Raw genomic sequence first — 26,401 nt, 5'->3', positions numbered from 1 at the left:
TAGCCTACGACATACAATAGTGGTTTGTATTGCATCAGTCCAGGATGTCGAGTATGCTGTCGACCGGGTATAAAACAAGTTTCTCAGACTTGTGTCTGACAGTGGAGAGAAATGTTGTGCGAGAAACCATCCGCTGAAAATATATATTCAAGCGTCATGACTAAGTCAGGGAGTCACTGAGTTTATTTTATTTTGTTTTCAAATTTCAAATAAAAATAGCATAAAATGCAAAGTGTTAATGGTAGCTAGTAGATGCTTCCTAGTTCGAAGCAGTAGTAGTAGTAGGAAGTTGGCTGAGTTGGAGTTTGAGGCTGGGGAAAATACAACACAACAACAAAGCGAGTTTTTCAAGAGAATTCAACCGAATACTTTTCGTTATTGACACTGCGAGGCTGTGATCCCCTGTCTGTGTGCATGTATCCAAGTTTCATCCTATGATTAGGTTTAATTTCGTCATTTGTTATCACGTGAGTTTTGTTGTTTCATTTTATGAGTTTTATTACAAGCCTTGGGGGGGGGGGGATCTGTGTAAGTTATTGGGGATCTAAATAACAGCTGTTGCAGCTTCTGTAGTTTGCCCATGTAAAGTGTTCTTGTTTTTTTCAAATTATATTTATAGAATCAACATAGTTTTGGCCATGGCAACAGCTAAAGAAAAATCTGTGGAACCTGAGAATGGCAATAATAGTTTGGCCAATCTTCTCTCTGGGTTGCACACATCTGATAATGTTAACAGTCTACATACAAATGGGATAGACTTTTCTAGTGTAAATACCAAGGTAATTTTGTAAGAAATAACTACATGGCAAATACCTACTGATGACAAATCTTGTATATGGTGTGATCACCCAAATGTTGTAGGATGCCCTTGTTAAACCAAATGAGAGCCAGTATGAACTCTTAGTGAAAAAACTGCAATATTTAATTGAAATGGGTAATGGTGAAACCATTCTTGAAGTTGGAGCTGGTGAAGGTAATTGATATTGTTTTATATTGAAATCATAACTACTGATCCAGTCTTCATGTACATCTAAAACCAGGTGAGGAAAGTGGGTTGATTGAAGAAGATTACAAAGCTTCTGTGGCAACACTCGAGTCTATTGCGACGACACTAGAAGCCGATTGTGTTGTGCTTCGTGAGAGGACTTCTGAATGCGGAATTGTTGGTCAGTATTTAATCCGCCATCGAGCAGATCAAGAAGATTTCGTAGAAATTCGGTAATGGTGGAATTTACGTGTGTCTTACTATATTGGTTCGATTGTATATTTTCTGATTAACGTTTAAACAGAGTCGCTGTAGTTGGTAATGTCGACGCGGGTAAGTCGACTTTACTTGGTGTTTTGACCCACGGTGATTTGGACAATGGCAGAGGTCTCGCTCGCCAAAAGCTCTTCCGCCACAAACACGAAATCGAAACGGGAAGAACGTCATCGGTGGGTAATGATATCCTCGGTTTTGATAGTAGTGGAAACGTAGTCAATGAGCCTGATCACGGAACACTGGATTGGGTTAAGATCTGCTCCAAAGCAACAAAGGTATATAAAGCAGATTGATCTATTCGACGATTTTTCGTTTTCCCGCCTAATTACCAAGGTCATCCGTTGATTATTTAGGTAGTGACATTCATTGATTTGGCCGGCCATGAGAAATACTTAAAAACAACGGTCTTTGGAATGACAGGACATGTACCAGACTTTACAATGTTGATGGTAAATTTTCAGAAAAGCAAATGTTAAATAAATGGTCAATATTTCTCATGATTATCACAGGTTGGAGCGAATGCAGGCATCGTAGGAATGACGAAAGAACATTTAGGATTGGCATTAGCCTTGAATGTTCCAGTATTTGTTGTCGTAACCAAAGTAAGAAGCCATTTCATTCAGCTATTCTTGCGTGAATTACCCCAATTTAATGGTTTCAATTCATAGGTTGACATGTGTCCAGCAAACGTTTTACAAGATACACTAAGACTATTGCTGAAAGTTTTGAAATCGCCAGGTTGTCGTAAAACCCCACTGTTGGTCCGGACAAAAGATGATGTCGTCTTAAGCGCTACAAATTTCGTATCCGAGCGGTAAGAGTGAATTGAATTAGTCGAAAACACAAAACCTTTATTAAAAATCGTTACTCTCGTTCAATTTATTCAGATTGTGTCCAATTTTTCAAGTATCCAACGTATCGGGTCTAAATCTTGATCTACTCAAAACCTTTATGAATTTGTTATCAGCGAGAATGACCCCTGGCGCAGACGAACCCGCCGAGTTCTCAATCGATGATTCTGTAATGAATTTTTGAATATTTCAAGAATATTTCAATTCAAATTTTCAATATTTAAAATTCATTTACGAATATTTCACGTAATATTCTTTCGTCTTCAGTATAGTGTGCCAGGTGTTGGAACAGTAGTATCCGGGACAACATTAAGAGGCACAATTCGTCTCAATGACACACTACTCCTTGGACCTGACCCAGTCGGGCAATTTATTCCTATTGCTATTAAAAGCATACATCGTAAGCGGATGCCAGTTAAAGAAGTTCGTGGCGGTCAAACAGCCTCATTCGCACTTAAAAAGGTTGTACCAAAGTCTTTTTCCTTGTGGGAATTGTCTACAGCTAACATTTAAATGTATGTTCATATAGATTAAAAGATCACAGATCAGGAAGGGGATGGTTTTGGTGTCTCCATTACTCAACCCTACAGCATCGTGGGAATTTGAAGGTGAAATCCTAGTCCTTCATCACCCTACAACAATCAGCACAAGATACCAAGCAATGGGTAAGAGAAATAATCAACAAGTTGTGAGGGTTTGGGGATTAATGCGGATTTTGTTTCAACTCATTGCAGTTCACTGTGGCTCTTTACGACAAACGGCCCAAATCCAGTCCATGTCCCAAGAGTGTTTACGTACTGGCGATAAGGCTTTAGTTCATTTTCGCTTCATTAAGCATCCAGAATATATTAAACCGGGGTTAAGATTGGTGATTATTATTACTGATTTGATTGTTTTCAACTGTCTTAAATTTGTATTATGTTGGTTCAATTAGGTTTTCCGAGAAGGAAGAACTAAGGCAGTTGGAAACGTTGTTCGAGCAATCGCTCATACAGTTCAGTCGCAAACAACAAATCGCTCTAAACCAACCAAAATGCAACGATACTCTCAACAGGTTGGTCAAATAGTGTAAATCACCGTTTCTCTAGAATTTTAATTTCTAAATGTTTACGTAAATAACAGCAGCAGCAGCCACAGCAGAGTAGTGAATTGCAAGACAACGGAGAAAAACTTGAAAATCAGCCTCAGAAACCGTCAAAGAGAAATCGAGGGCGTCGTAACTATAGTACACCAGTAGTACCAACGACGACGGTCAAAGAGAATTGATCTTAAAATCCTCGTTATAGCTGTGGCATGTCAAGGGTTGCTGACTGGTTAACAATCACCTCTCGGATCTCTCTCTTTAAATTTACACGTTTTAATCAAGAAACTTGATGCAGCAGCACTACTTTATTGACAATACAAGTAAAAGAAATACATAATTCTTGGAAGATCTTGGTCACCTTTTTTTAGCATCTTTAATTTCTTTCATTCCTTGCTTGAGTTCCTCTTTGAATCTTCCATGAAATGAACTAACTCTCCCTGCTCCGTCCTTTAGTTTTTCTTGAATAACACCTTCTCCCAAAGACTTACCCTTGTGGTACAAATAAACAGTGAGTCGGGCGGCGCGACGCACAGGGTAAGAATCAGAGAGTTTTTCAATTACTTGTGGGTTGTTGGCAAAGTAATTGAAAAAGTAACGGAAAACCATAATTAATGTTGGTGAATTTGAAACTCTGACTGAGCTTCACGATCAAAAGAAGTAATCAATCTGTATTTGTTCAGAAGATCTCTTTTCAGTGTGAGTTGTCTTCTAAGTAAATCAATTTGTAGCAGTTGTTCGTCTTTACTGAGTTCAATTCCGGGAAGCTTTTTAACCTGTGATTAGCACAATTTGTTTAAACTCATATCTATAATTGAATTCATTCTTTAAACACATTAAAACAACCACTACAGAATACAATGAGTGACTTCTGAGAGACTCTTACCACTTCTCTTGCGTGATCCAACTTTCTTTGTAATTCCAGAACTTTTTGACCAGCTTCTTGGCTATCTTTCTGCTTTTGGGCGTTATCTTGTTGTTCTTTTTCGACACTATTAATGTAGTGATTGGAAAACGTATTTTTCTTCGTCCAGCAAAACAAAAAATAAGCTATTTATACCTTTTTATTATGTCATATATAGTAGACAGCAAGTCAAAGTCTCCTCCCTCAACTAATTGCGTCGCCATTGTAAACAACCCTGCCAGTCTGCTTCTGCTGTGCCAACCTCTACGCAAAGTGCCATATTTAATAAATACGTATTAGACTATTAAACCACTAAATAGTAAATACATTGTTTTTAAAGAATACAGAATTTTAACAAGAATTTTCCTTATTGATTTCTGAAATCAAAGGGTGAGAATAACTTGCGCATTAAGAATAATTAGCGCATACGACGACCAATTTTGCCGTTTTTAAATTGTTCAGTCTACGTGACATGAGACTCGTCTTTTTGTTCCTTTCTCGTATACCTTTCAAAGTTTTCAATCAATGTTGATGAGCAATTTTTACAAAAATGAAAGGGTTTTAGCTATTACAACAGCAAGCGAAATATTCCGCCAGGTAATAGTTAATCAAGATGTCGTAATCACAGGGCCCCTGTTTCGTAATATAGGTCAGTTTCGCAATAAGACAGAAAGGTTTGGGAATAAGCAATTCTTCTACCATTCACCTTGCACTATTATTATTTAATAAGAACAGATAATGGCTAATTCATTATTTTTTTTAAAATCATTTAAAGTTGCTCTGCTGATTATTATCAGGCCCTAGCACGACTAGCAGCATATGCAGTAAAACGGTTGATATACAAAATAGCAAAATAGTTGCATTTCTTTGTTTGTGTTTGAAATTTATCCGTTAGGGGGAAATATCTGCAAGTTTTCTCGCGCCTGCGTAGAGGGGGGTGGGGAGATAGAGCGGGATACCCCTAAGGCGTCGTCCTGGCCTCCAAAAACGAAAACGGTCGCCATTGTTCGTAAGGTGTTCCGAGAGTGCAGACCCTAAGTACTACGTGTGGTAAGTTCTCAATTAAAGTTTCACCTATTTAATCATGTTAAACTCAATCTTTGTAACTGCCTTCAGGAAGAGTGAATTCTCTAGATTCGATTAAGTGTTTTTTAAACCCGAATTGGTTGTGAAGTGGTGTTGAAAGTTCTGTTTGAAATTTGTGTCGTTTCTGGGTATTTCGCCGTTCGTCTCGGGAATGGGGTTCATCGGCCAAGCCCTGTATCTAGTTGTAGAAGGAGAGAAGCATTTTTCCCAGGACGCGTTAGTTTTTTCTCTCCCTATGAATCGATAGTAATAGCGCCGTGGTTGCCACATTGTATTTTGTGTACCCATTTTCCCGCCAAAGCGGCCCAAGTTGTTTGACAGCCAATGTGTTGAGTCATCGATCCCCTTTAGTTTGTATTTAGATTCCTAGTGTTCTTTGCGTTTATTTTTGCATATTCAAGGAAATTCTCTAAGGTTCTCTTCATTTTACTATAGTGAGATATTCAGAAAAGTTACATCTGTATTCAAGTGATTTGTTTTCACTAGTGCTTCTTTTAGATTTAAAGCATTTTGATACATGAATTTATTCATTCTCTTTATTTTCAGATTTAAACAGTTAATTCAAAATGGCTCGTACCAAGCAGACTGCTCGTAAATCTACTGGTGGTAAAGCTCCACGTAAACAGCTTGCCACCAAGGCTGCTCGTAAGAGTGCCCCATCAACTGGAGGTGTCAAGAAGCCCCATCGTTACAGGTAAATGAAATGTTTCGTGGATAATGTAATTCACAAGTTGCATTCTTTAGACATTATGTTTTACTCGTGAAATTGGCTATCGTGAACATGTTGCTAATGTTATTTATTTCTCATTTTATAAATTAGGCCTGGTACTGTCGCTCTTCGTGAGATTCGTCGTTATCAGAAATCCACAGAGTTGCTCATCCGCAAATTGCCATTCCAGCGCCTCGTTCGTGAGATTGCACAGGATTTCAAGACTGATCTGCGTTTCCAGAGTGCAGCTATTGGTGCCCTGCAAGAGGCTTCCGAAGCTTACCTTGTCGGCCTCTTCGAAGATACAAACTTGTGCGCCATTCACGCCAAGCGCGTCACTATCATGCCTAAAGACATCCAGTTGGCTCGGCGTATTCGAGGAGAGCGTGCTTAAGAGCAAGAAATCATCCTATCTGACAATAACAACTACAGTTAAAAATTTCCTTCCCTCCCACAACGCTCCATTTTTTTAAGCGAAGCATTTTTCATCGTCCCGCCACTACCAAAATTTTTTAGAATTTTCAAACTCGGAAAGGCCCCTTCAAATATAAATCAATCAAATCGATTTTTTTTTTTATTATTATTTTTTAAAACACCAATTCTTCCCCCGTTTTGGACTTTGGTCGCGCACCCGCCACGATCTCATAAACCGCACTTCATGTTTTTTCCGGTGTGGAGGGATTTTTGTTGTACGTTGTATAAGCTAAAAAACAAACAAACAAAAAAAAGTAAAAGAATCAGATCGGATTAATATGGTCGTTCCCTCATCCTTCATTACTGTCTGTCGCGTGAGGACAGCTCAAGAATAATAAATCTTTAGGTATCATCTACGAAGAACTAGAATCGGGAACGAAATTGTATGCTGAGCCGCCCCCCTTCTAGATACTATACCCACACCTTTCTATCTCAGAAGACACAACTAGACCACTCTTTACTGTCTTTATGTAACGCATTTTTTTTTTGTCTTTCCTTCTAATCGATCGCCAGTCTTGTATGTGTGTCTCTGTTCGGTGGAGGGATTGTCTTTCTTAATGACATCTCTGCGAAACTTTTTCTTTTTGTGTTTGAATTTGTGTGGGGTTTCTTCTATTCACCCTTTCAGCCCCGACCCAAAATCACTTCAACTTCATTTCACAGCATCCTTTCGGCGTATTATTATGTGTACCGTCGCGTTGGTACTCTATAGAATGTCGCTGTCTACTCATTTAATAAATCTTTTTCTAATACCTTTATCCGTGCGAGGTTCTTCATTCTATAAGACTTATTTGTGGTACCAAGGAAAATAATACTTAAGGCAATTTACTAGCAATATTATTCGGAAAATACAGTAACACAACCTAAGCTTAATTGACATGATGACAGATCTATCTAATGAAAAGAGCCGTTGTCAGACGATAGCCTATGTTTATTGATTGTATAATCATAGCTGAATTTACACTTCAGTTCAATAAAGACAATTGGTATTTCAGTTAAACGTTTGGCTATAAGGTCTAGAGTGCGAGTCTAGACTAGAGTGTCCTTGGTGCTGTCAACCACGATTGTGTTGATACATTTACAAAAACAAATCAACAAAAGGAGTATAACGTGTGAATTTTGGCCACTTTCAGTGTTGGAGCCATTGCCACCATAGAAAGAGAATTATTAATGGAAGACTCGACGATTTTTGCTTAGGAACAGTGTTCAAGAAATTTGTGAATCATTTAGTAATTGTGACATGTACCAGAGCTTGTACAAATAATTTCATGTATAAGAACTAATTATTACGGAGTTAATTTTTTTTTTTATTGTTCGTTTTAATTCTGTTTAGTAGACTATACTAAATTTGTAAATTACAACCACGCTCCCGACTCCACAAGTCAACAAGTAAATTTTGCTTTTTTTAAATTTTTATATTTGCCGCGCACTGGCGCACAGGCATTTTGTTTGGTTTGATATGGCAATGCTGTACCACAACCCTGGGGGTTCCTTGCCCCCATTTCTCGACAAAGGTTTCTTTTTTGCTGAATTTCTGTACCAACGATCAATTCGTCTCGTGGCTCGGCCATTGTCACATTGGAAGCAGCATGTCTGCGTGTCTTAACCAAGACCGGGTAAGTTGTTTTCAGCCATTACGTTTAACTTAATAGTAGATTAGATTAAATTATATATGTTAAAAATTTGATAGCAAATGTCCTGTTTTAAAATATTTGAATGTCATGTAGAACATTCAGTCTAATCTTAAAATGAAATTGTGGACACGTGTAGCATTTTTTTATTTTGAGATACTTCGCTTTTTCTTAGTTAAACGTGTCCTTTGTGGGAAAAAATGTTAAAGTTGAAAATGAAAAATTATTAAGGTTACTGTGTTGCATGCTTTCAGCAGAAATGCTTTCAGAACTTTACATGAAACTTTGTGTATTTACAGGACATAGGAATCTTATTCTATCACTGGTTCGCTGTTAATGGGCTTGGTGTTATAGGTTCATCTCCCAAACCATGAACTTCAAAAGGAGGTAATTTTACAATTAATTTTCACATGATTCTGTTTCGTGATGACAAATACAGACCTGTTCCGATCGCTTTGAGGAAAAACTATTGCATATCTGATAAGCTTATATACTGGGTGATGTATAGTGTTTGGAATGGCTTCTAATTTTGCATTGTCTTGCTGGATACAGGATTGGTGCAGTCATAAGTTCTTTCCGATGATTCATGTGTTGGGCAGTTTTGGCCTTGTTGGTCTCTTGTGGAGTACATCTACTTGGCTTGCTTCATTAAGAGGTAATCAATGTTATTTGTGTATGCGTACTGATTAATTTATGTGATGATCATTCTTTCTGACTTGCACAACGTTGCATTATGAAGTCAATCAAAATATTAGACATGCATGACTCTGACATTTCCATTTCAATGCTTGGATGGTGAGTTGTAGGTTCTTGCTAATTTTAGAATTTCTACAGGTCTCTTCTAGCAGGGCAGCGTGTCGCGTCTCCCACAGCGGGTGGTCTATTGCTCTTTTATTCCGCAGGTATGTGTTTGCTATTTTCTATACGATGTAAGTTACTTCCTGTGACGATACCATTTATTCCAGACAAAAAGCTGGTGGTATAAACTGATTTATTGAGACTGAGGAAACATTTGAATGCAATGATTGACAAGGTTAATCGACTCGGTGTAGTAATCTCGTTGAATTCTTTTAGTTAGGTAGGAGTCAACACGGCCCTTCCTACCCGAAAGCTGAGTGAAATCAGGGTTTCCTATATCAAACCTTTGAACTTCATTAGAACGTGAAACTGAAGGTAATATGAATTTATAATTATCTTGATTTGTTCTTGTTCTTTATGATGTATACAAATTATAATTTGAAGATTTCAATGATAGATCTAAAGTTTCGTCACTACCACTGATCAAAACTTTGCATCCGTTTATGATTTTTTTTTATACGGCTTACTGAGATTTTTTCATTTGTTCTAGAATGTCGTTGTGGCATATCTGCTGTGCAGTGGGTGCCAATTATGTTCCAACGAATATGCAGGCGAATTTGTTTCACGGTAATTGAGTTGCTTAGCGTGGTTTTCTTTTCTGTAAATGATGACATTCGTAAAATTTCTGACATCTCTTCTGAGTTTGTCGTTGAAGAGCGATTTACCACTGAAATGGTTTTTGATCAAAAATCGAGTTACGTTCTCCGAATGCCATACTAATGGTTTCTCTTTTGCAGATTTGTGTCTTTCCCGTTGGATGGGCTGTCGTTTCGTCGCAAGTCAATGGGAGGATTAGGCATGGACAGGTATTATATTTACTCGAATCTAATTGTGTTTTTCACCGAAAAGTCAGCGGCTTACTCTTTTTCTTGGTTTGTGGCGTTACTTTGGTGGTAAATTAAAAATTCTTCGAGTGGAAGGCGTCTGTGCCGTTCTGGCATGGGTGTTTTCAAATCTCGAAGAATTCTTGAAGACTTGAGAGTTGAACTCGACATTGTACCAAGTTTCATAGCAAGTTCTCCTACAATACAATTTTTTCTTTTTCTTGTTTAGGTACGTCGACCTGTAGGGCGATTCGTTGTCGGGAGGCGACTGGGGCTTATTCCAGGTTGGTAACCATTTAACAGTATTTACCCCACTAATTAAGCCGATTGGATATGCTCATAAATGGCTGTTCTTTGGTATACGGTGGGAACAGTAAAATGCTATTCCGTGTAAGGTCTCCTTTTCAATTCTTGACAGGAAATCTAAGGGTTGAAGAGCAATATTTATTACTCTATATTATGCAGACTTCTAATCCTTGTCTTTTGTACAGTTGGCGTTTGGTGCTGAGCTGACGTTTCGGTTGGATTTTCTATGTCGTTTTTAAATATCCAGGTATTCTTCGGTTCATTTTTACCATTTGCGTTTGACGGCAGTATTTATGGTGTTTCTACTTGTTGTAGTTGTACACATCCCTGCTGTCGAAAATAATAGTACGTAGTATATCCTTCGTCTTGTCTGGTACTGTAGACATGGGGAGTGGAAAGCTACGCTACATATTTTGTCTCACTTAGTTATGCTAATTTGGGGGTAGTTAACAACTTTATTTACTTTTATAGGTTTGAACGTGATCCAAGAATGAAATGCTGTCCTTGTTGCATCGGTCATACGCACAAACATGAAGGCGCCAGGTGTTTCATAATGTTCATTGGCCTAGTTTCTGTTGGATGATGTGAATAAAGATTATCAAATTTGATTTACGATTGGTTCTTGTCTTTTAATTCGCCTACTATTTTTGCTTAATAATCGGAATATTTTAAAGCACTTCGCGGTGCTATGCTATAACGTAGTTAGTTGGCCAGTAGTTGCTTTTAAGGTGGTGAAAGTATCAATGCTACGTGACTGACCTATTTACCACATTATGAAGGAGTAATGTAGATGAAAATTAAGTTCTGATCATTCATAGAATAGGGAAAGGTTTGATAAAATATACTCAGTACAGCGTTGTTACAGAGTACAGTTAAGATGTCACAGTTTTACCGGTCGTCTTCGTTTGCGGCTAGTGCAGTCATTTTATGCTTTTTAAGGGTTTGTTCTTGGCATGGGCATGCCAAACATGCTGCATAATTTTCTAAGCACCTATTTTTTTAAAAATTCATTTAACCACGAAGTTCTCTGGCATTGTTGTTCGAAATATAAATAAAAGCAGACGACAATTTTGGGGGAAATTCAAGCTAGTCGTGGACTCGCGACAGGTGTATAGGTTACGCTGTACAGACTGAAGATATCGACTGAAAATGTGTGGAATTCTATTATGTGTCACAACCAAGTCAGAGGATCACAAGTGCACTAAACAACTGGTTGCTTAACCTAAACTATACTTAATTTTTGTCGAATAAATTTGCATTAACTAGACTGTTTTTTTCTGCAGAATGAAAATAAAGTTGTACTGGAACGAAGAGGTCCAGATGCTAGTCATGAAATTGAAATTGACTTATCAACATCTTGGAAAGCAACATTTTCCGGCCATACCTTATGGCTACAAGGTGATTTTCCTGTTCCACAACCATTGGTAGACTCAAGAGGCAATATCCTTCTATGGAATGGGGATGTTTTTTACAGTCGAATTGGAGATGAACACATTCCAAACGGACATTCAGACACAAAATTTCTTTTAGACAAACTTGAAAATGTTGAAACAGTGGAAGAAATATGTAACACTTTGGAAATCATAAAAGGACCCTGGTCGCTGATTTATTACAAGAAAAGCCTTAATCGAATAATTACTGGAAGAGACAGGTTTGTTCAAAGTTTAAATACTAATATGGTTGGTATATTACTACATGGAACTTGTTATAATAGGTTTGGAAGACATAGTTTACTCTGGAATTGCTTAAATGGGGATGGGGAACTCACCTGTCCTCAATTAATAATTTCATCCTCATCACAATGCTCCACATTATGTGAAATACCTGCTTCCAGTTTGTACCAAATCAGCTTTGAAAACACCATTTCAGTTAAAAAGGTCTACTCGCGGAATCCATATGCTATAAACAAGAAGCCTGTCTCTGACCACGAATTTTTTGGTTGGATTCCTGATTTGTTGGACAACACATCTTCTGATCAAATTATTAGTGATTACTTGAACATTTGGCAAAAGGAAGTAGAAGGATTGAAAGCCGCTCTGTTGGATTCAATCAAATCTCGAGTTCATTGCCAGCCAATGCTTTGTAAGGCGTGCGTGCTACTGCATCTCAATGGAAATCAAATCAAGTGCACCCATTCAAAAGTGGCCATTCTATTCTCCGGTGGATTGGACTCGAGTGTTCTAGCTGCACTTACGGATCGTGTCTGGCCAGAAAACGAATCCATTGATCTACTGAATGTAGCATTTCCATTACGCACCAAGAATAATCTCACCGCTAACAAATTTGATGTCCCTGACCGTTTGACTGGTCTCCAAGCGTTAGAAGAATTACAGAAGCTCAACCCCTCTCGGAAATGGAATTTTTGCAAAGTATTTTTGAATTAATATCAAAAATTAATTGTTAATTTGTTTTAAATTTTCCTTTACTCCCGCGATTATTAGATCAACGTGGAATTGGAAGAGTTACTAGAAATGAGGAAGTCGAGGATCGCGACGCTCATTCATCCAGCCTCAACCGTCCTCGACGACAGCATCGGTTGTGCCCAATGGTTCGCCACTCGTGGGCGAGGTGTTTTGACCTCGAACAATGAGGAATACGTATCTCCGGCCAGGGTAATGCGACACTTGCATTCAATTTAAATTCGGTTGTTGTTGTTCATTCATATTTATTTATTTCGATTGACGTCATTGGTTTTAGGTTGTTTTGATGGGTGCAGGAGCGGACGAACAAATGGCTGGTTACGCTCGGCATCGCCAAAAATTCGCAAATGGGGGCTGGTCGTTGCTTGTCTCCGAGATCGAAATGGAAATGAACCGAATATCAGAGCGAAATCTCGGTCGCGACAACCGTATATTAGCCGATCATGGCAGAGCTCCAAGATTGCCGTACCTCGACGAAATGGTTGTTGAATATCTAGCTCAGTTGCCGATCTGGACTAAGGTCGATCTAAGGTTGCCGATCGGCTTGGGCGATAAAATCATCCTTAGAGCACTTGCCTTTCAGATGGGATTGAATAAAACGGCCATTGAACCGAAACGAGCCATTCAGTTTGGATCAAGAATTGCAAAAACCGAAGCCAGAAAAGAAAAAGGTTCCCAAATATGTGATCGATTAACCAAATCTCTCGTTTTGGAACAATAAGGTTATTTTTTATTAATACATCAAATTGTACATTTAATTCGTTTAAACTCTAGATTTAAAAAATATTAAAAAAAAAAAAAAAATTTTTAGCGCGTAAAATATGTTCCCGGGTTGATTTGTTTGTCATTGACAGTAGGTCCTGATTGGGCGTTTTAATTACCCTCAAGCGGGACTCGTGTAAACATGGGAAGGGGAAGGCCATTAGAGACAAGTTTTTGTGTGCGGCAAGGTCGGAGGGTATTTGAGAATTCCTGACGTAAAATATTGAAAAGAGAGAGGGAGCAAACGTCAGTTGTGTGCACGAGTTCATTTCTGATGGTCGCCATTGTTCAACTTGTTCAACTGCAGCCGAGAATAAATAACTTGTTCACGGAGATCTCATCGTTCGACACTGCCAGGTAGAATTTCCTTTTTTATTAAGCCCTGCCTTTTTTAAAAAATATTTTTGACTCAACATTTAGGTAGTTACTTTCTCTCTGCTGTACCACTCGAAAATAAGTATGTCGAATTCATCGCCGAGAGGTCTGGCCACGGCCACTGTGGAACTAGTACGTGATACTTCGCGTCGTTTAAGTGCCGACCTGCGTGACATGAGTCGTGATTTCGGCAACGAGTTTCGTAACATGGGCCGAGAAATTCGTGACATTCATCGAGAGATTGGCCAACGTTTCCGCAGTTCATCGTTACAAGGCGTTCCACGCATCGAGATCCCTCGCATTGGCTTACCTTCGTTCGCCGATGGCCCACGCTACACCAACATGGACGACGTGATGCTTCCACCAGGTAACAACTACTTTTGTCAATTAGCTTTCGATTGTTGCTAATGATTGTGTGGTCAGGACAAGAATTGGATCGACTTTTGGACGATGATGAGGAGAGCATGTGGTCGAGCAATCCACAATTGTGCTACGAAGAAGAACAAGGTGAATTCCAATCCAACAGCAATCGTCTTTCCATCATTCGCTCGCCGAGAACTGAAGAAATTCTGAAGAATGTTGAACAAGCTTTACGCAAAACAGATCAGGTGAGTGTATGAATATCAAGTTATCGTTCGTTGATTCATTTTCTAATTTGTTTATATCTGGACAGGCTTTCCGTGACATGTTGGGAATGGAGGCAAAGAAGAGCATGTCGTCTGGCATGGTAACACCAAAGAACTGCACTAGAGAGCTGCAACAGCGTATTTCTGCTCCTCCACCATCTCCATCCAATTTCGGCTTATCTGCCCCGACGAAATAGTTGACGCCTTTTATTCCCGTCAAGTCTAATAATTATCTTTCCCTGATCTATTTATTCCTCGATTTCTACCATTTTTTTGTAAAGCATTCATAGAGATTCAGCGTTTAGCAATTAATAATCAGATGTCTATATATTTCACCATGAATAAAGGAGCAAAGTTTATCTTTTGAATTTGAATGTCAATCCCTAGTCATTTGAGTAACAAATCTAGATAGTTACTGCGAGGTACTCTTATGGGTGAATTCAAAAATGAAATTGTTATTCGTCTGATTGATTGTTTAAGGCCGTTTCTTTCACTTCAGCTTCTTCCAAGATGAGTACGGCTTCCATGAGGAGTTGTCGAAGTGAAGTTTGGCGTCCAGTTATTGACAAGGTTTGATGTTTTAATTCGGGTTCGGTTTGGCTGCGAGTGAACGACTTCCATTTACTTAGGATTGCCCTGGACTTTTGCTCGGACGTGTAAGGAAGTGAACAGCCGCTGTTTGTTTTAGACAGTTGCCTCGAATAACCAGGAGACGAGCTTCTGCTGTTGATTTCATCATCATCAAAACCCGAGTCCATGCTGGACGAGTGGGTGTTGACGAGTAACGGCCGAGATTTGACGCTAATTTGCGGCGACATTTGAACTTGGTCTTCGGCAAGGACAGGAACTGGTGCAGGGATTTCAACTGGTTGTTGTTGTTGTTCTTGTCCTTTTCTGTGGCCCAGTGTTTTGACCGACAGTTCGACTAGAGAAAGTAATCCACGACCAGGAACGGCCGGTTTGAAGGCCGTTGCCAAGCCAGGAAGAGGATGTCGCTCCAGTTCAGCTCGTACATTCCCCATGGAGCCCGTGAGTTGCAGAGCGAAATCAAAGACCGCCTCAACAGAAAATTGGTCAAAGTCATCAATGATGTTTTCGTTTTGAAATGTAATTTATAATTCATTTACTTTGGATTTAAATGCAACAAATGAGCCTCTATTGTGGCCGTTGGTTGCGAGTTGATGTTCAATCATTTGCCGCGCTTGCTCAGTGAGTTTCAAACTGGTTTCCTCCCACTTTTGCCTCAACTTTTTCGACTGGTTAAAGCAGATATTTTTTATCGTAAGTATATTGGCCAGCCAGTTGCTATTCACGTTGACTTATTACCTTGAGAGCCTTCGTGATGAAAGAAATGATGATGGCCCAATAAGCGATGCCCAACATGACCCAGATAATCCAGCAAATCCGGTAAATCCACAATTGCGAGAAATTCGTTTCCTGGGCTATGATCAAGTTGACACTCAGTTATACTATGTGACGCCGATAATAAATTGCCATTGATTGCGCAATAATATAATCGAATTTGTCAGTCTCACCAACAACAATGTCTCCAAATCCGACCGTCGTCAGTGTTATGAAGGAGAAATATGTCGCATCCAAGTAGGACCAGCCCTTGAATGAATCACTCAAATGAATTTTAGTTTGGTGGGAACTCGTCTTTAATTGAGTAGTAACCAGTTGTTATTAAATACCTCCAAGTAAACGAAAATTCCGGCCGGAATGAAAAGGAAGGCAGCGAGTCCGGGAAGAAGAAAGGCGGTGGCTGCGATAAAAATGTCGTGCCACTTATCATTTTGCAGCTTAGATCGTCGTCGTTCGTACAGGTGCAGAAAACCGGCGCTAAAGTAGTTGCTAGTCGAAGCCAGGACTATTCCAAATATGGGAATTCCGATGAAGCCGTAAAATATGCAAAAGACTTTTCCCCAGCAACTTTTGGGGCTAAATTTTTGTCAATTGTTAATTTATTGTGACGTCAAGTGATAATTCAAATTCAATTAGTTACCTCAACTCCCCATAACCTGAAAAAAATTAGAAAGAAGAATCAGTAAACAATGTGAACGTCACAGTTTCATATAGCGCGTGTTCTTATTGGTGTTACTGTCTAAAATAACCCACGTTCAAACTGTTCAATCAAAAGCCCCATACATTTTCAATATCTTTTTCTTATTCGTGATTGCTTTGAGTAATATAAAGGGCTGACTGAGGGACAACGTAAACCGGTCAGATTCAGTATCTGATTATATATAGGCAAGCAAAGGTCAACAGGAAAAGGAATACTCGTATAAGAATCGCTTGTCGACTGTTGGACTTGTTACCATATAAACTTTTGAAATAAAATTATTTCGGAGTCTGAAAAGATAGAAAAGATTTAATTATGATTACCGATGGTGGTGAGAATTGTCATGCACAAAAACAGCGCACTTGAGAATTCCCAGGCAACGTCTTGATTAGGATTGTTTCCGTCTTTTTCCAAATTTGTCAAATTGTGGCAGGAATCGTTTAGCAACTTGAACCACGCTTCATCTGAGTGGTTGTGTTGAAGCGGCACAGCCACACGGTTGTTCGTTGCGTAATTGTCAACTAATAATAATAACCAATCATATTGATTATACAATATGTGGAATTGTTACAGATGCAAGTAAGAAGACAATTTACCAGTATAATTCACCAGGTTTTGACAGAAAGTGGCATTGATCGTCTTCACTGTAAATATTTAAGTGTACACGTCAAAATAAATAAATGGATCAAATTGTGACAACTGCCCATATTTGGCTGACACACAAGGGCACATTGCACATTGTTGCTTAGCGACTATTTGGCTTTTTATAGAGCACAAAGACAAGCGAGGACTTGTTGATTGGCTTAAATTGCCATGTCGTCACACTCCGACAGATTCAACTCTTTAGACACCAATATTCACGAATGTAGGTCAAAACAGTTGAAGTAATTGTGTTACATTACGTTTTGGCGGCGCGGGGAGGTGATAGTACGGGTCTTCAATGTAGAAATAAATTGCTCCGCCTCCGACCAGGTAAAACCAAAATCCCAAATGAATAGCCAGTGAACTTTTCCATCCCATTTTTAAAAGGTTTGGCTGGCACTCGACTCTCGATTCCGTCGATTTCTCACTTCACTCGGTCGAACACGTTAGATAATGACAGCCGTCGAAAGGGCTGGCGCAGAATGCCAGTCCAGCCACACCTGAACAAACGTCATACGCACCTATTGGGAGAAGTGTCGCTAGCCAACTGAATTTTACAACTCGTTTGACCAGATATATTGGCCGTCATCGCTCTCGACTGTGCACAAACCGACGAAAGGCGTTGATTTTTCGTCCACAAAGACATCGACAGAATCTTAACGAGATCTCATTCCAGGAAAAATAAACAAACCCATTCGAATGAAAAATTTGATGGAATGAAATCGCATCATTTCTTTTTCCCGACTGTGCTGCAGACGTGTGCTGCTGCTGTTGGCTGAATCTGACGGGATTTTGATTGTTATTATTTCTCGATAATGCAGCGCAGGCGCCCTCCCCCCCTCCCCGCCAGACACTATATGCTGATTGTCATGTCCATCTGTTATAAATTTTCTACTAAACTGGTAAAATCTACCGGTATAGTGCATTGCATTGATGAATAAGGAAATATTTCTATGCTGCCGTTTCGGAAGTGAAGACGTGAATGTACAATATCACGCGAATTAGGCAACTTTTTATTCCAGAACTCACTCTGCAATATAATGTTTGGATCTATTTACACATTCGATTCGAAGGATTTGAGTTAAAGGTCAAACAAGTCTCACTGTATTAGATGCTGCTGTGGAAGGACATTGGATTGTTGTATCGAAGGTCTCCCGCGGGATATAATAGTCGGGACTAAGAAGCAACAACTTTCTGTATACGGATATCACATAAGGAGGAGAGCGCAGCAGCACTAGATGTCAACCAACTCGATCGATTGGAGATTACCGGCGATCCCCAAGAGTTCACGTCCTCCTACTCGCCATCGTTACGACAGGCAACAGCGATAGCCTATCAAACGGATCGATTACATATCTCTTCGGGGGGAGAGAGATGGCAACTGTTGCAGACTTATAATCTTTAATATATATATTCCACCATCAATTCTAAAGATGATTCATTTCATAGTATGTAGACTTTCCTTTTCGAATAGGACCCATTGAATTTCTTGTTGAATGGACTTTTGAGAAATTGAAACTTATATATTTCCGAAACGTGAATCTAATTCGCTGTAGAATAAACTGTATGAAATACCACAAGGAAAACTGTATTGAATCTCCTTATAAACTTTATTGATCGTCACAATTTCCATCTCTTTAACGACAAAAAACATTTAAAATCATTACATTAAAATATGTCAAAAGCAAGCTCATCTTTCACATTTTTAAAAAGTATGTAGCTTTCCCTGGAAAGCTGCTGGTTGCTGGGAAACAACCAAACTAGTTTTTCTTTTTCCCTCATCAATGTGTAAATTATAAATACAAGTTTGTCCTCTACTACTAGTTTTCCGCTTAACACGGCGACACGAGGGTTCATAAGGTCTTTTAATTATAAAATTATCCACCCGTTGAAGCTTAATGGATTATGTGCAGTGGAAATTGGCTCGTCAGCATTAATATGTAAGCTCCGAACGACGACAAGAATAAGACAAAACAACTCGATGGCTCACAACTTTTGGGGGATCCAATTGAAGAAGGAAACAAAGGGCAATTCAATTTGAATTTGAATCCATTAGCCCACTTTTATATATACCTCGACGAGACCTTTTCCATTTCTCAGAGTATATATGGCACAATACGTCAGAGACTGTCAAGGACCTCAATTGACGTATAGTGCACATGATGTCTCTTGTAATAATATGCGCAGGGAAAATGTGCAAAATCGCGAAACCATAGTATTAATCGATGCGGTTTTCACTGGAATCCCCCAGCAATCTTTCCTCCACGGTCGTGTTAAAATTCACTTTGTTATCCCATTTTTGATCAGATTTAAGATCAATTCCATCAATCCTTATTAGAGATCTCTTTATTCCTACTTATTTCTCTCAAATTGATTTATTTTTGCAATTTCATCCAATAGAATCCGCAAATGTGAGACATAAAACATTTCTGTTTAACGTCGTTATTATAGAAAAGGCTCATCTTTCCGGTTTGCTGGGGGGAAATTAGTGTATCGCATCACAACTGACGTCATTGGGCTTCTCGAGATAATAAATCTTTTCTTTGAATGTCGGGTCGTTTAGAGTCTGATGCTGAGTGAAAGGTCGAAATGACTCGCATGCCGTTGGATATTGTGATGGCGGATGAAAAAGAAGAAGATGAATGCGTCATTTGGGTAGAGATGTTCGGCTGTTGCTATTTTCTGTCTCTATGGGTATAAAGAGTATTCCTAATAAGGCGCTTGTTAAACAGGTAATAACCGGATTTGAAAAAAAAAGTATACTCGGCTCAAAATTGGGTTTGTCGTCTATATGTATAAGAAACGGAGAGAGAAACGTTTTTATTTAGAGCATGCGGTGGTATCACATCAGCGATCTATTGAGCCACTTTTTACAAAGCGGCGAGCCCTAGCTGCATGTTGCGCGTTATTATATGAAACCACATCCTTCAGGTATTAAGTTCAAAGTGACGGGATCATTAGTGCTTCTCTCGCTGCTATCAAATTCACCGTGTATGGCAGTCTATGGAGAGAACTTGGACTATAATAGGCCAATAATTTTCTATATAGCAGAGAGAAGTCATGACAGCGATTTATAAAATAGTAATAATAAGGGCCCACCCGCTTTTGACTGTATCGCATTCACGCGGGTTTGACTTGTATCGCGATGGAATTATTGACGTCTACTTTTCTTGAAATGGATCGCGAACAAGAAGAAACAATCCTAATTAAAGGAGTTCTTGTATTATTTATCTCTGCCAATTAAATTTGTTTTTCAAAAGCGACGGCTTTTCTTTTCCAAAACTCACATGACAACCATTTGATTTACACATTTATACCATCAGTATTAGATCGTAAATAATACTACTCGTTCGTCTGACGCAACTGTCATTTTAATCCAATTATTATGAAATTTGTTGCGGCGAGAAAAGCGCCTTTCAATTTCTCCAATTTGGCAACGCCTAATTTTAAGTCAAGCGCGATTCTTTCCCCTTCCCTCCCGAGTCCTTGTGTTAATCCGTCTGCTAGCCTTCGTACGACGTTAAGACCACGCTGGTTTCACTGTCGAAAGAGCTAGTTACTGTCACGATTATTATACTTTTCTGTGTTTCGTGAAGCCATTTATTCAGCTTGTGAGTACATTATGTTTATAATTATCAATTGCCCGACCTGTCTAACCTGTGAATATGTTTGATATTTAGTTTCAGCTCGTTTTCTGTTCTGAGCTGTCAGTTCAAACCCTATTCTGAGTGCTTTTGCTTGCCTAGCATTGGTAAATTACTATTATTATGCTTATATTCTATTGTGTATGCTAATTGCTGTTTATTTTAGGCTTCATATCTATATTCCCTGTCTGTGTGCATATTGGTCTGGGTGACCACTCACATTTTCTCGTGTCACCCCAGGTACAATCCTTCCATGTTTCTTTTCCGTTCCCCAACTAACTCTTTTTCTTTTGGTTTAGACATCACACGTATGTCAGTTCACTGTATGTCAACACAGTTTGAGTCCTACACATATTTCATTTTGTGTCGTGCTTGACCCAGCATCAACTTGCGAATAAATTATAGGGGCTGCTTACAACAGACCCCAGAAGAAACTCTGAAGGCTCTCACTAAATCCATAGCGTCGAAACATTTTGGTCCTTCGAACCGGAGTCATCCACAGAGATTCTTCTTGGCATATTCGTTATCTGAAGTTGATCCTACGTCTACGCTCGTTAGCCAGAGCTTGTCAACGTTTCCTGCTGGTCGAATACGGTCGACCATTCTCTTTCAATCACCTGAGTTGAATCACTGCTTCATTGGAGGAGCTTCTGCCCGCTGTTTCATCTAGCTTCCAGTTGGCCGTCTACTCTCGCCTCATCCATCAGTATGGCCGGTGTAAACGGAGACAATGAGGTTCCTGAAGAAGAGACGACCACGCCTCCAACCCCAAAAGACCTTCGAGATGCTACTACCTGGAAGAAGCAGCGGAGTGCCGTACGCGCGCAAATCACTAAGACAATACGGTACCTCGGCAACCTGGTCAACGAAAGAGGTTCCAGAGGATCAATTTCCAGCATGATGAAACACCTTGAGAATCTATTGGCCACAGCAGCCAAGATCCACACTAATCTATCGACGGTTGAAGATCAGGCCGAAAATGATCGCCAGGACGAGTTCCATCTGAAGTATGTCGAACTGGCTGGAGACGCGCTGGAAAGAGGCCAGCAATATTTGAATTCGCGATTAGGCGAGCCCCCGTCCGTGATTGCAGGCAAGAAGGCGCCGTCTATTTCACCGTCCGAACAAAATCGTCAAGAGGCAGAACGCCAGTTGGCCCAACAAAGAGCAGATGCAGCCATTCTCCAAGCCGACGAAGCCCGTCGTCAAGCAAACGAAGCGGCCAACCGTGCGGATCAGGCTCGACGGGAAGCCACTGCAGCCCAACAAGCCTTGCAAAACCTAGAGAATGATGACGATGACACCAGTGCAGTCACGAACCTTTCTCAACACCTTTCTCAACTCGGTAAAGATTGGAGACAGAACCAACGCCGGCTTAATTCTTCGACTTCATCAGCAGCTCCTGACGAATGGATCGACCGTTATGCTGCCGGCCAGCTGAAGCCAAACGTGACAGCGAGTTCCCGTTCTTCAGTCAAGACAGAGTTAGAAATTTATTCCGGAAGGTCTCTCGACTGGTTTGAATGGATAGATCTGTACAGAGCTCTTGTACACGATTCCGGAAAATCCGCTGGAGAAAAATTGGCCATTCTTAAACGTCATCTGAAAGGCGATTGTCTCGACCTAGTCCAAGGTCTCGGAGGTGGCGAGCCAGCCTACATCGAAGCCTTGGTCCGTCTCAAACAGAGCTGTGGCAGACGGGATGTTATGCGAGCTGCTACTCTACAGGCCATCGACAAAGTGGAACTGAAAAATGATCCGGCCATCTTCAAGCGTTTTGCCGAGCGGATTAGGACTCATCTTTTCGATCTCAGCCGTATCGGAGAATCCAACGCCCCAGATTTGATCGAGAAAATTAGCATGAGACTCCAACCACCAGACCGTCTTGAGTGGAACCGCGGACGACGAGGAGGATTGGAAACCAGAAGTCTCAACGCCTTTGGCTCCTGGCTGTGTGAGAGAGCAGCAGAATACCAAAACGCATACAGCATTGCATCCGAGCAGAATACTTCTTCCGTGCTCAAGCCACCTCGGTCTCATGCTCGCAGCCACCCAGCTTCATCCGCCAAGGCAATCGACAACCACTCAGCACCCAAGGTCACCTTCCGGCCATTCTGTTTCAAGTGCGAAGGAGACCACAAATTGGAAAATTGTAGCCGGTTCAAGGCTTTAGTCGTTGCAGACCGAGTTGCTTTCTGTGCCAAGCACAGGTTATGTTTCGGATGTCTTGGAGCGAAACATTCCGTCCGGAATTGTTTTACGAAGAAGCCGTGTAAGATCGCTGGTTGCAGCCTGCATCATCATGAACTGGTCCACGACCCTGACAGACCAGCCACTGGATCCGCGCCGGATGCACCGAGGACCGAAACGACAAGAACAGCGACGGCCCATCTCCGAAAGCAGAGTCCACAACAAGTCGCCATGGGGATGATGCGGTTGAAAGTTTCCAGTGCTGAAAACGGCTCGGTGTGGGCGAACGTCTTCATCGACGAAGGAAGCGACTCTACGCTCATGCGGCAAAGTTTCGCCAGTGCCAACAGGATTTCCGGTGTGCATCAGATTCTGACCGTGGAAGGCGCCGGCGGTGTAGTCAAACGCTACCGTTCTCAACGTGTTAATTTCCAGATAGACACGATTTATGGTGAGAAGTTGAATCTTTCGTGCTCTACCCTGCCCACTACCGTCGCGAGCACTACCCCAGTTACTGATTGGGGAAATTTGAAGAAACGTTGGTCGCATCTGGCCGACCTTCCTGTTGGAGAGACGGGCGGCAGAGTGGATATCCTGATCGGCAACGACTACTCACACCTCATCGTGGCTTTAGAATCCAGAGTCGGAAATGACTATGAGCCGACCGCCATCAGAAGCAGACTAGGCTGGATCATCCGTGGTGTCGTCAGCGATGGTGCTTCCGTCACAGCCGTCCGGACTCACACCGTCAATAGTTCGACGCAGCTGGAAGAGATTGCGTCAGAACTACGCCGTTTCTGCGACACGGAGAATTTTGGAACGGAGTCGAAGACGAAAGGAATGTCAGACGACGATCGACAAGCCATCGCGATTTTAGAAGCTGGAACAAAGAAGCTGGACGTAGGCTACGAGGTTCCCATCACCTGGAAGACGGGGGAGCCAGCTTTAGTTTGCAACAAGCAGATGTCTCAACAACGATTTGGCGGTCTACTTCGGCGTTTCAGCAGAGAGCCAGCGTTCGAGAAGGATTATCGTGCTGCCGTTCAGAAAACTATCGACAAAGGATATGCTTCCGTGTTATCTGAAGAGGAAGCAGAGTCCGCCAAATACTTTCTCGCGCATCACGGTGTTTACAAAGGCATTAAGTTACGTGTCGTCTTTGATGCTGCAGCCCCCTTTCAGGGAAAGTGTTTGAATGACGCCATACTCAGCGGTCCTGCTCTACAGCCCCCTCTTCCATCCGTTTTAATTCAATTCCGTGAAGGAGCCATAGCCTGGGCTTCAGATGTTGAAGCGATGTTTAGCCGTTTTAGGCTTAATCTATCCGATGCAAATTATTTTTGCTTTTTGTGGCAAGTGTCTCCACCGAAGACGGTCGTTTGCCGGATGGATCGATTGCCCTTTGGCGCTACATGTTCTCCCTTTATCGCCATACAAACCACCCGCCGAGCAGTTGCTGATGCCGGAGTAGGAGAAAAGGCGGTCGAAGCAGTCCAGAAGAGAATGTATGTAGACGATTATCTAGGGTCCGCAAAGAATGCCGACGAAGGCGTTGCAGAAGCATCCACCGTGAGAAAAGCTCTGGCCGGAGCAGACCTTCACTTTCAAGATTGGATTTCCAATTCAGCAGAATTCATTGCAGCCATGCAGGAAGAAAAGAAGCCGATTCCAGAAATCTCCAGTCTTTCTGCGGACAGTGAAAGCACGAAAGTGCTCGGTGCGGTGTGGAACACCACCTCAGACGCTCTAGGCTTCCGGATAAATCGTCCAGCGGATGAAGAATACACACGACTCAGTTTGACTAGCCACGTCGCCGGAATATTCGATCCGCTTGGATTAGCAGCTCCTATCATCATCAAGGCCAAGGTCCGCCTTCGCGATTTAGTCGTCAAAGGACTAAAATGGTCCGACCCTGTAGAAGGAGCTGATCGAGCGTGGTGGGAATCCTGGTTCCAGATCGTCCAAGAATTAGTCCATGTGTCCATCGAGCGCTGCTTATTTCCCGAAGAGGATGATATCGTCGAGTCTCAACTGCACACGTTCGGAGATGCCTCGGAGGAGGCCTACGCTGCAGTAGTGTACATCCGCAACCAGTACCGCTGCGGTAAAATTATTATCAGAATTGTGAAGGCAAGCAGTAAGTTGGCCCCAAAGAAGAGTTTGTCAGTGCCGAAATTGGAGCTTAATGCCGCCTTATTGTCCGCCCGCGTTGCCGCCGCCGTTCAGCACTGTCTCTCCCATTCCATCGGTCGCAGATATTTTTGGACGGATTCCAGTACGGTCCGTAATTGGATCAGGGCAACTGCCTCCTTTTACCAAGTATTCGTCGCCAACCGCGTAGGAGAGATCCAGACGTTAACGGAGAGCGACGAATGGCGATTTATTCCCGGCAAACTCAACCCCGCTGACGCTGCAACCCGTTCCGCCATCGGAGAAGAAATATGGCCAACGATCTGGCAAGATGGCCCGGAATTCCTGCTACAACCTGAATCGACCTGGCCCACAGATCTGCCGTGGATGGCTGCGACGGACGAACTCAAGACCACCAAATTGTATTCCGTTCAGTCCAATCCGGATCCGTTTGATTGGTCAGCAGTCAGTTTGGACCATACTAACCTTTCAACTTTCTTAAAATTAGAAGGAGAAACGAAGAGCCTCATTCAACGATGTCAATTAGAAGCTTTTCCGGAAGACATCGCCAGACTTAAACGAGGAAAGCCACTTCGTTCCTCTTCCCATTTACTGGTGTTAAGCCCAAAACTCGGCGAAGATGGAATCTTACGTCTAGGCGGTCGGATTGATAGAGCGAAGCTGCCGTACGATGCCCGTCATCCTCCGTTACTGCCCAGCAAGCACCCGCTCACGGAGAAAATAGTCCAAGTGGTGCACGGCCAAATGCATCACGCCGGAACCGATTATTTATTTGCCAAGCTGTGTCAACATTTTTGGATCATTCGCGGGCGAGAGCTGGTCAAGAAGGTGCGTCGAATGTGCCCAACGTGCATCAAGGAGAGAGCGGTTCCAGCCGCTCAACTGATGGCCGATCTACCAGCCGTGCGACTTGATTCCTATTCTCCGCCTTTCTTCCACACTGCAAGCGACTATTTCGGCCCAATCGAGACGAGTCCTGGCCGGAACAGAGTGACCAAACGGTACGGTGTCCTCTTCACTTGCCTTGCGACAAGAGCGGTACATTTGGAATTAGCCGAATCATTATCATCTGAAGATTTTCTACTGGTCTTTCGTCGATTCATCGGCCTTTTCGGAAAACCCGCCACCATCCACTCCGATAATGGAACGAACTTCGTCGGGGCGGAGCGTGAGCTGAACGATCTTGTCGACCAACTTGAAAAGGACCCGAAGCTGTCCCAATTCCGAAAAGAGAAGGTGATTGATTGGTACTTCCAGCCTCCACGAGCACCACACTTCGGCGGAGCTCACGAAAGCTTGGTCCGTTCTACGAAACGTGCCCTGTACAGAGCCTTAGATCTTGAGAAGAAAGCTCTGCGCTACCCCACAGACGAGATGCTGCGGACTCTATTTGCCGAAATCGCTGGATTCCTCAATTCTCGCCCTCTGACCTACGCTAGTTCGGACCCAGAGGATTTTCGGCCCTTAACGCCGAATGACTTTTTGAATCGCCCACCTGCTTTCGATTTACTGCCAGGCGAATTCGGCGACGCCTTGCCCCGAGAACG

At 41.6% G+C, this 26,401-nt stretch overlaps 5 protein-coding genes and 3 long non-coding RNA genes across 17 annotated transcripts; 6 read left to right on the top strand and 2 right to left on the bottom strand.

Annotated features, from left to right (window-relative positions):
* Window positions 1-97: 97 nt before the first annotated feature.
* LOC124340968 (GTP-binding protein 1-like) lies at window positions 98-3,544 on the top strand. Of its 3 annotated transcripts, none has more exons than XM_046793824.1 (14): window positions 98-467; window positions 620-779; window positions 862-973; window positions 1,041-1,218; window positions 1,290-1,536; window positions 1,615-1,710; window positions 1,771-1,863; window positions 1,930-2,075; window positions 2,149-2,281; window positions 2,380-2,574; window positions 2,642-2,777; window positions 2,847-2,980; window positions 3,047-3,166; window positions 3,238-3,544. In XM_046793824.1, exons 2-14 carry the CDS (start codon window positions 639-641, stop codon window positions 3,376-3,378), a joined length of 1,872 nt encoding a protein of 623 aa, XP_046649780.1. In that variant the 5' UTR covers window positions 98-467; window positions 620-638; the 3' UTR covers window positions 3,379-3,544. The 3 variants fall into 3 exon arrangements, with proteins under 3 accessions (XP_046649780.1, XP_046649778.1, XP_046649779.1); XM_046793822.1 differs by having other exon boundaries at window positions 3,232-3,544; XM_046793823.1 differs by having other exon boundaries at window positions 99-467; window positions 3,235-3,544.
* Window positions 3,487-4,684, bottom strand: LOC124341454. 2 transcript variants are annotated; one of them, XR_006918246.1, is made up of 6 exons: window positions 4,670-4,684; window positions 4,425-4,603; window positions 4,254-4,361; window positions 4,080-4,185; window positions 3,758-3,969; window positions 3,487-3,685 (listed from the first exon to the last, which is right to left on the bottom strand). It is a non-coding gene; the product is annotated as an uncharacterized LOC124341454 (long non-coding RNA). The 2 variants fall into 2 exon arrangements; XR_006918245.1 differs by lacking the exons at window positions 4,425-4,603; window positions 4,670-4,684 and adding an exon at window positions 4,604-4,622.
* A 313-nt stretch (window positions 4,685-4,997) lies between these two features.
* Window positions 4,998-7,124, top strand: LOC124341408 (histone H3.3A). The gene is made up of 3 exons (XM_046794506.1): window positions 4,998-5,147; window positions 5,730-5,877; window positions 6,004-7,124. The coding sequence occupies exons 2-3, from the start codon at window positions 5,750-5,752 to the stop codon at window positions 6,284-6,286; spliced, it is 411 nt and encodes a 136-aa protein (XP_046650462.1). The 5' UTR covers window positions 4,998-5,147; window positions 5,730-5,749; the 3' UTR covers window positions 6,287-7,124.
* Window positions 7,125-7,860: 736 nt separating this feature from the next.
* Window positions 7,861-10,593, top strand: LOC124341455. Of its 2 annotated transcripts, none has more exons than XR_006918247.1 (10): window positions 7,861-7,982; window positions 8,297-8,384; window positions 8,550-8,652; window positions 8,832-8,899; window positions 9,072-9,170; window positions 9,346-9,422; window positions 9,593-9,661; window positions 9,909-9,963; window positions 10,171-10,232; window positions 10,457-10,593. It is a non-coding gene; the product is annotated as an uncharacterized LOC124341455 (long non-coding RNA). The 2 variants fall into 2 exon arrangements; XR_006918248.1 differs by lacking the exon at window positions 10,457-10,593 and adding an exon at window positions 10,301-10,456.
* A 250-nt stretch (window positions 10,594-10,843) lies between these two features.
* On the top strand, window positions 10,844-14,536 carry LOC124341000 (asparagine synthetase domain-containing protein 1-like). 5 transcript variants are annotated; one of them, XM_046793870.1, is made up of 9 exons: window positions 10,844-11,197; window positions 11,269-11,636; window positions 11,700-12,354; window positions 12,427-12,597; window positions 12,683-12,925; window positions 12,989-13,524; window positions 13,592-13,909; window positions 13,966-14,150; window positions 14,216-14,536. In XM_046793870.1, exons 1-6 carry the CDS (start codon window positions 11,135-11,137, stop codon window positions 13,124-13,126), a joined length of 1,638 nt encoding a protein of 545 aa, XP_046649826.1. In that variant the 5' UTR covers window positions 10,844-11,134; the 3' UTR covers window positions 13,127-13,524; window positions 13,592-13,909; window positions 13,966-14,150; window positions 14,216-14,536. The 5 variants fall into 5 exon arrangements, with proteins under 5 accessions (XP_046649826.1, XP_046649824.1, XP_046649825.1 ...); XM_046793868.1 differs by having other exon boundaries at window positions 10,846-11,197; window positions 12,683-13,127; window positions 13,260-13,524; XM_046793869.1 differs by having other exon boundaries at window positions 10,846-11,197; window positions 12,683-13,524; window positions 13,626-13,909.
* Window positions 14,420-17,554, bottom strand: LOC124341031 (potassium channel subfamily K member 10-like). Its single transcript, XM_046793918.1, has 9 exons — window positions 17,130-17,554; window positions 16,824-16,871; window positions 16,551-16,748; window positions 16,171-16,186; window positions 15,860-16,106; window positions 15,704-15,779; window positions 15,495-15,610; window positions 15,296-15,424; window positions 14,420-15,226 (listed from the first exon to the last, which is right to left on the bottom strand). Exons 1-9 carry the CDS (start codon window positions 17,245-17,247, stop codon window positions 14,624-14,626), a joined length of 1,551 nt encoding a protein of 516 aa, XP_046649874.1. The 5' UTR covers window positions 17,248-17,554; the 3' UTR covers window positions 14,420-14,623.
* Window positions 17,555-20,360: 2,806 nt separating this feature from the next.
* LOC124341566 lies at window positions 20,361-20,983 on the top strand. Of its 2 annotated transcripts, XR_006918478.1 has the most exons (4): window positions 20,361-20,480; window positions 20,550-20,620; window positions 20,680-20,753; window positions 20,813-20,983. It is a non-coding gene; the product is annotated as an uncharacterized LOC124341566 (long non-coding RNA). The 2 variants fall into 2 exon arrangements; XR_006918477.1 differs by having other exon boundaries at window positions 20,680-20,983.
* A 238-nt stretch (window positions 20,984-21,221) lies between these two features.
* On the top strand, window positions 21,222-26,332 carry LOC124340702. Its single transcript, XM_046793308.1, has 2 exons — window positions 21,222-26,153; window positions 26,294-26,332. The coding sequence occupies exons 1-2, from the start codon at window positions 21,222-21,224 to the stop codon at window positions 26,330-26,332; spliced, it is 4,971 nt and encodes a 1,656-aa protein (XP_046649264.1).
* The last annotated feature ends 69 nt before the right edge of the window (window positions 26,333-26,401 follow it).

This window comes from Daphnia pulicaria, chromosome 5, assembly GCF_021234035.1.
Source record: "Daphnia pulicaria isolate SC F1-1A chromosome 5, SC_F0-13Bv2, whole genome shotgun sequence".
In the NCBI taxonomy this organism is placed as follows: Eukaryota; Metazoa; Arthropoda; class Branchiopoda; order Diplostraca; family Daphniidae; genus Daphnia; species Daphnia pulicaria.
The sequence above is the reverse complement of the archived record's forward strand: the minus strand, read 5'-3'. Positions and strand labels throughout refer to the sequence as shown.

Bases quoted from the DNA above. Each gene is read 5' to 3' on its own strand.
- LOC124340702 (XM_046793308.1), top strand. From the start codon at position 21,222: ATGGCCGGTGTAAACGGAGACAATGAGGTTCCTGAAGAAGAGACGACC. The intron at 26,154-26,293 runs GTCCGTTCTACG...GACCTACGCTAG, and splicing joins GCGGAGCTCACGAAAGCTTG to TTCGGACCCAGAGGATTTTC.
- LOC124340968 (XM_046793822.1), top strand. From the start codon at position 639: ATGGCAACAGCTAAAGAAAAATCTGTGGAACCTGAGAATGGCAATAAT. The intron at 1,711-1,770 runs GTAAATTTTCAG...TGATTATCACAG, and splicing joins CAGACTTTACAATGTTGATG to GTTGGAGCGAATGCAGGCAT. The intron at 2,076-2,148 runs GTAAGAGTGAAT...CAATTTATTCAG, and splicing joins ACAAATTTCGTATCCGAGCG to ATTGTGTCCAATTTTTCAAG.
- LOC124341031 (XM_046793918.1), bottom strand. From the start codon at position 17,247: ATGGGATGGAAAAGTTCACTGGCTATTCATTTGGGATTTTGGTTTTAC. The intron at 16,872-17,129 runs GTAATGTAACAC...AAATATTTACAG, and splicing joins CCTCCCCGCGCCGCCAAAAC to TGAAGACGATCAATGCCACT. The intron at 16,749-16,823 runs GTAAATTGTCTT...TATTATTATTAG, and splicing joins AAACCTGGTGAATTATACTG to TTGACAATTACGCAACGAAC.
- LOC124341408 (XM_046794506.1), top strand. From the start codon at position 5,750: ATGGCTCGTACCAAGCAGACTGCTCGTAAATCTACTGGTGGTAAAGCT. The intron at 5,878-6,003 runs GTAAATGAAATG...TTTATAAATTAG, and splicing joins AAGAAGCCCCATCGTTACAG to GCCTGGTACTGTCGCTCTTC.
- LOC124341000 (XM_046793868.1), top strand. From the start codon at position 11,135: ATGTGTGGAATTCTATTATGTGTCACAACCAAGTCAGAGGATCACAAG. The intron at 11,198-11,268 runs GTTGCTTAACCT...TTTTTTCTGCAG, and splicing joins ACAAGTGCACTAAACAACTG to AATGAAAATAAAGTTGTACT. The intron at 12,355-12,426 runs GTATTTTTGAAT...CGCGATTATTAG, and splicing joins GGAAATGGAATTTTTGCAAA to ATCAACGTGGAATTGGAAGA.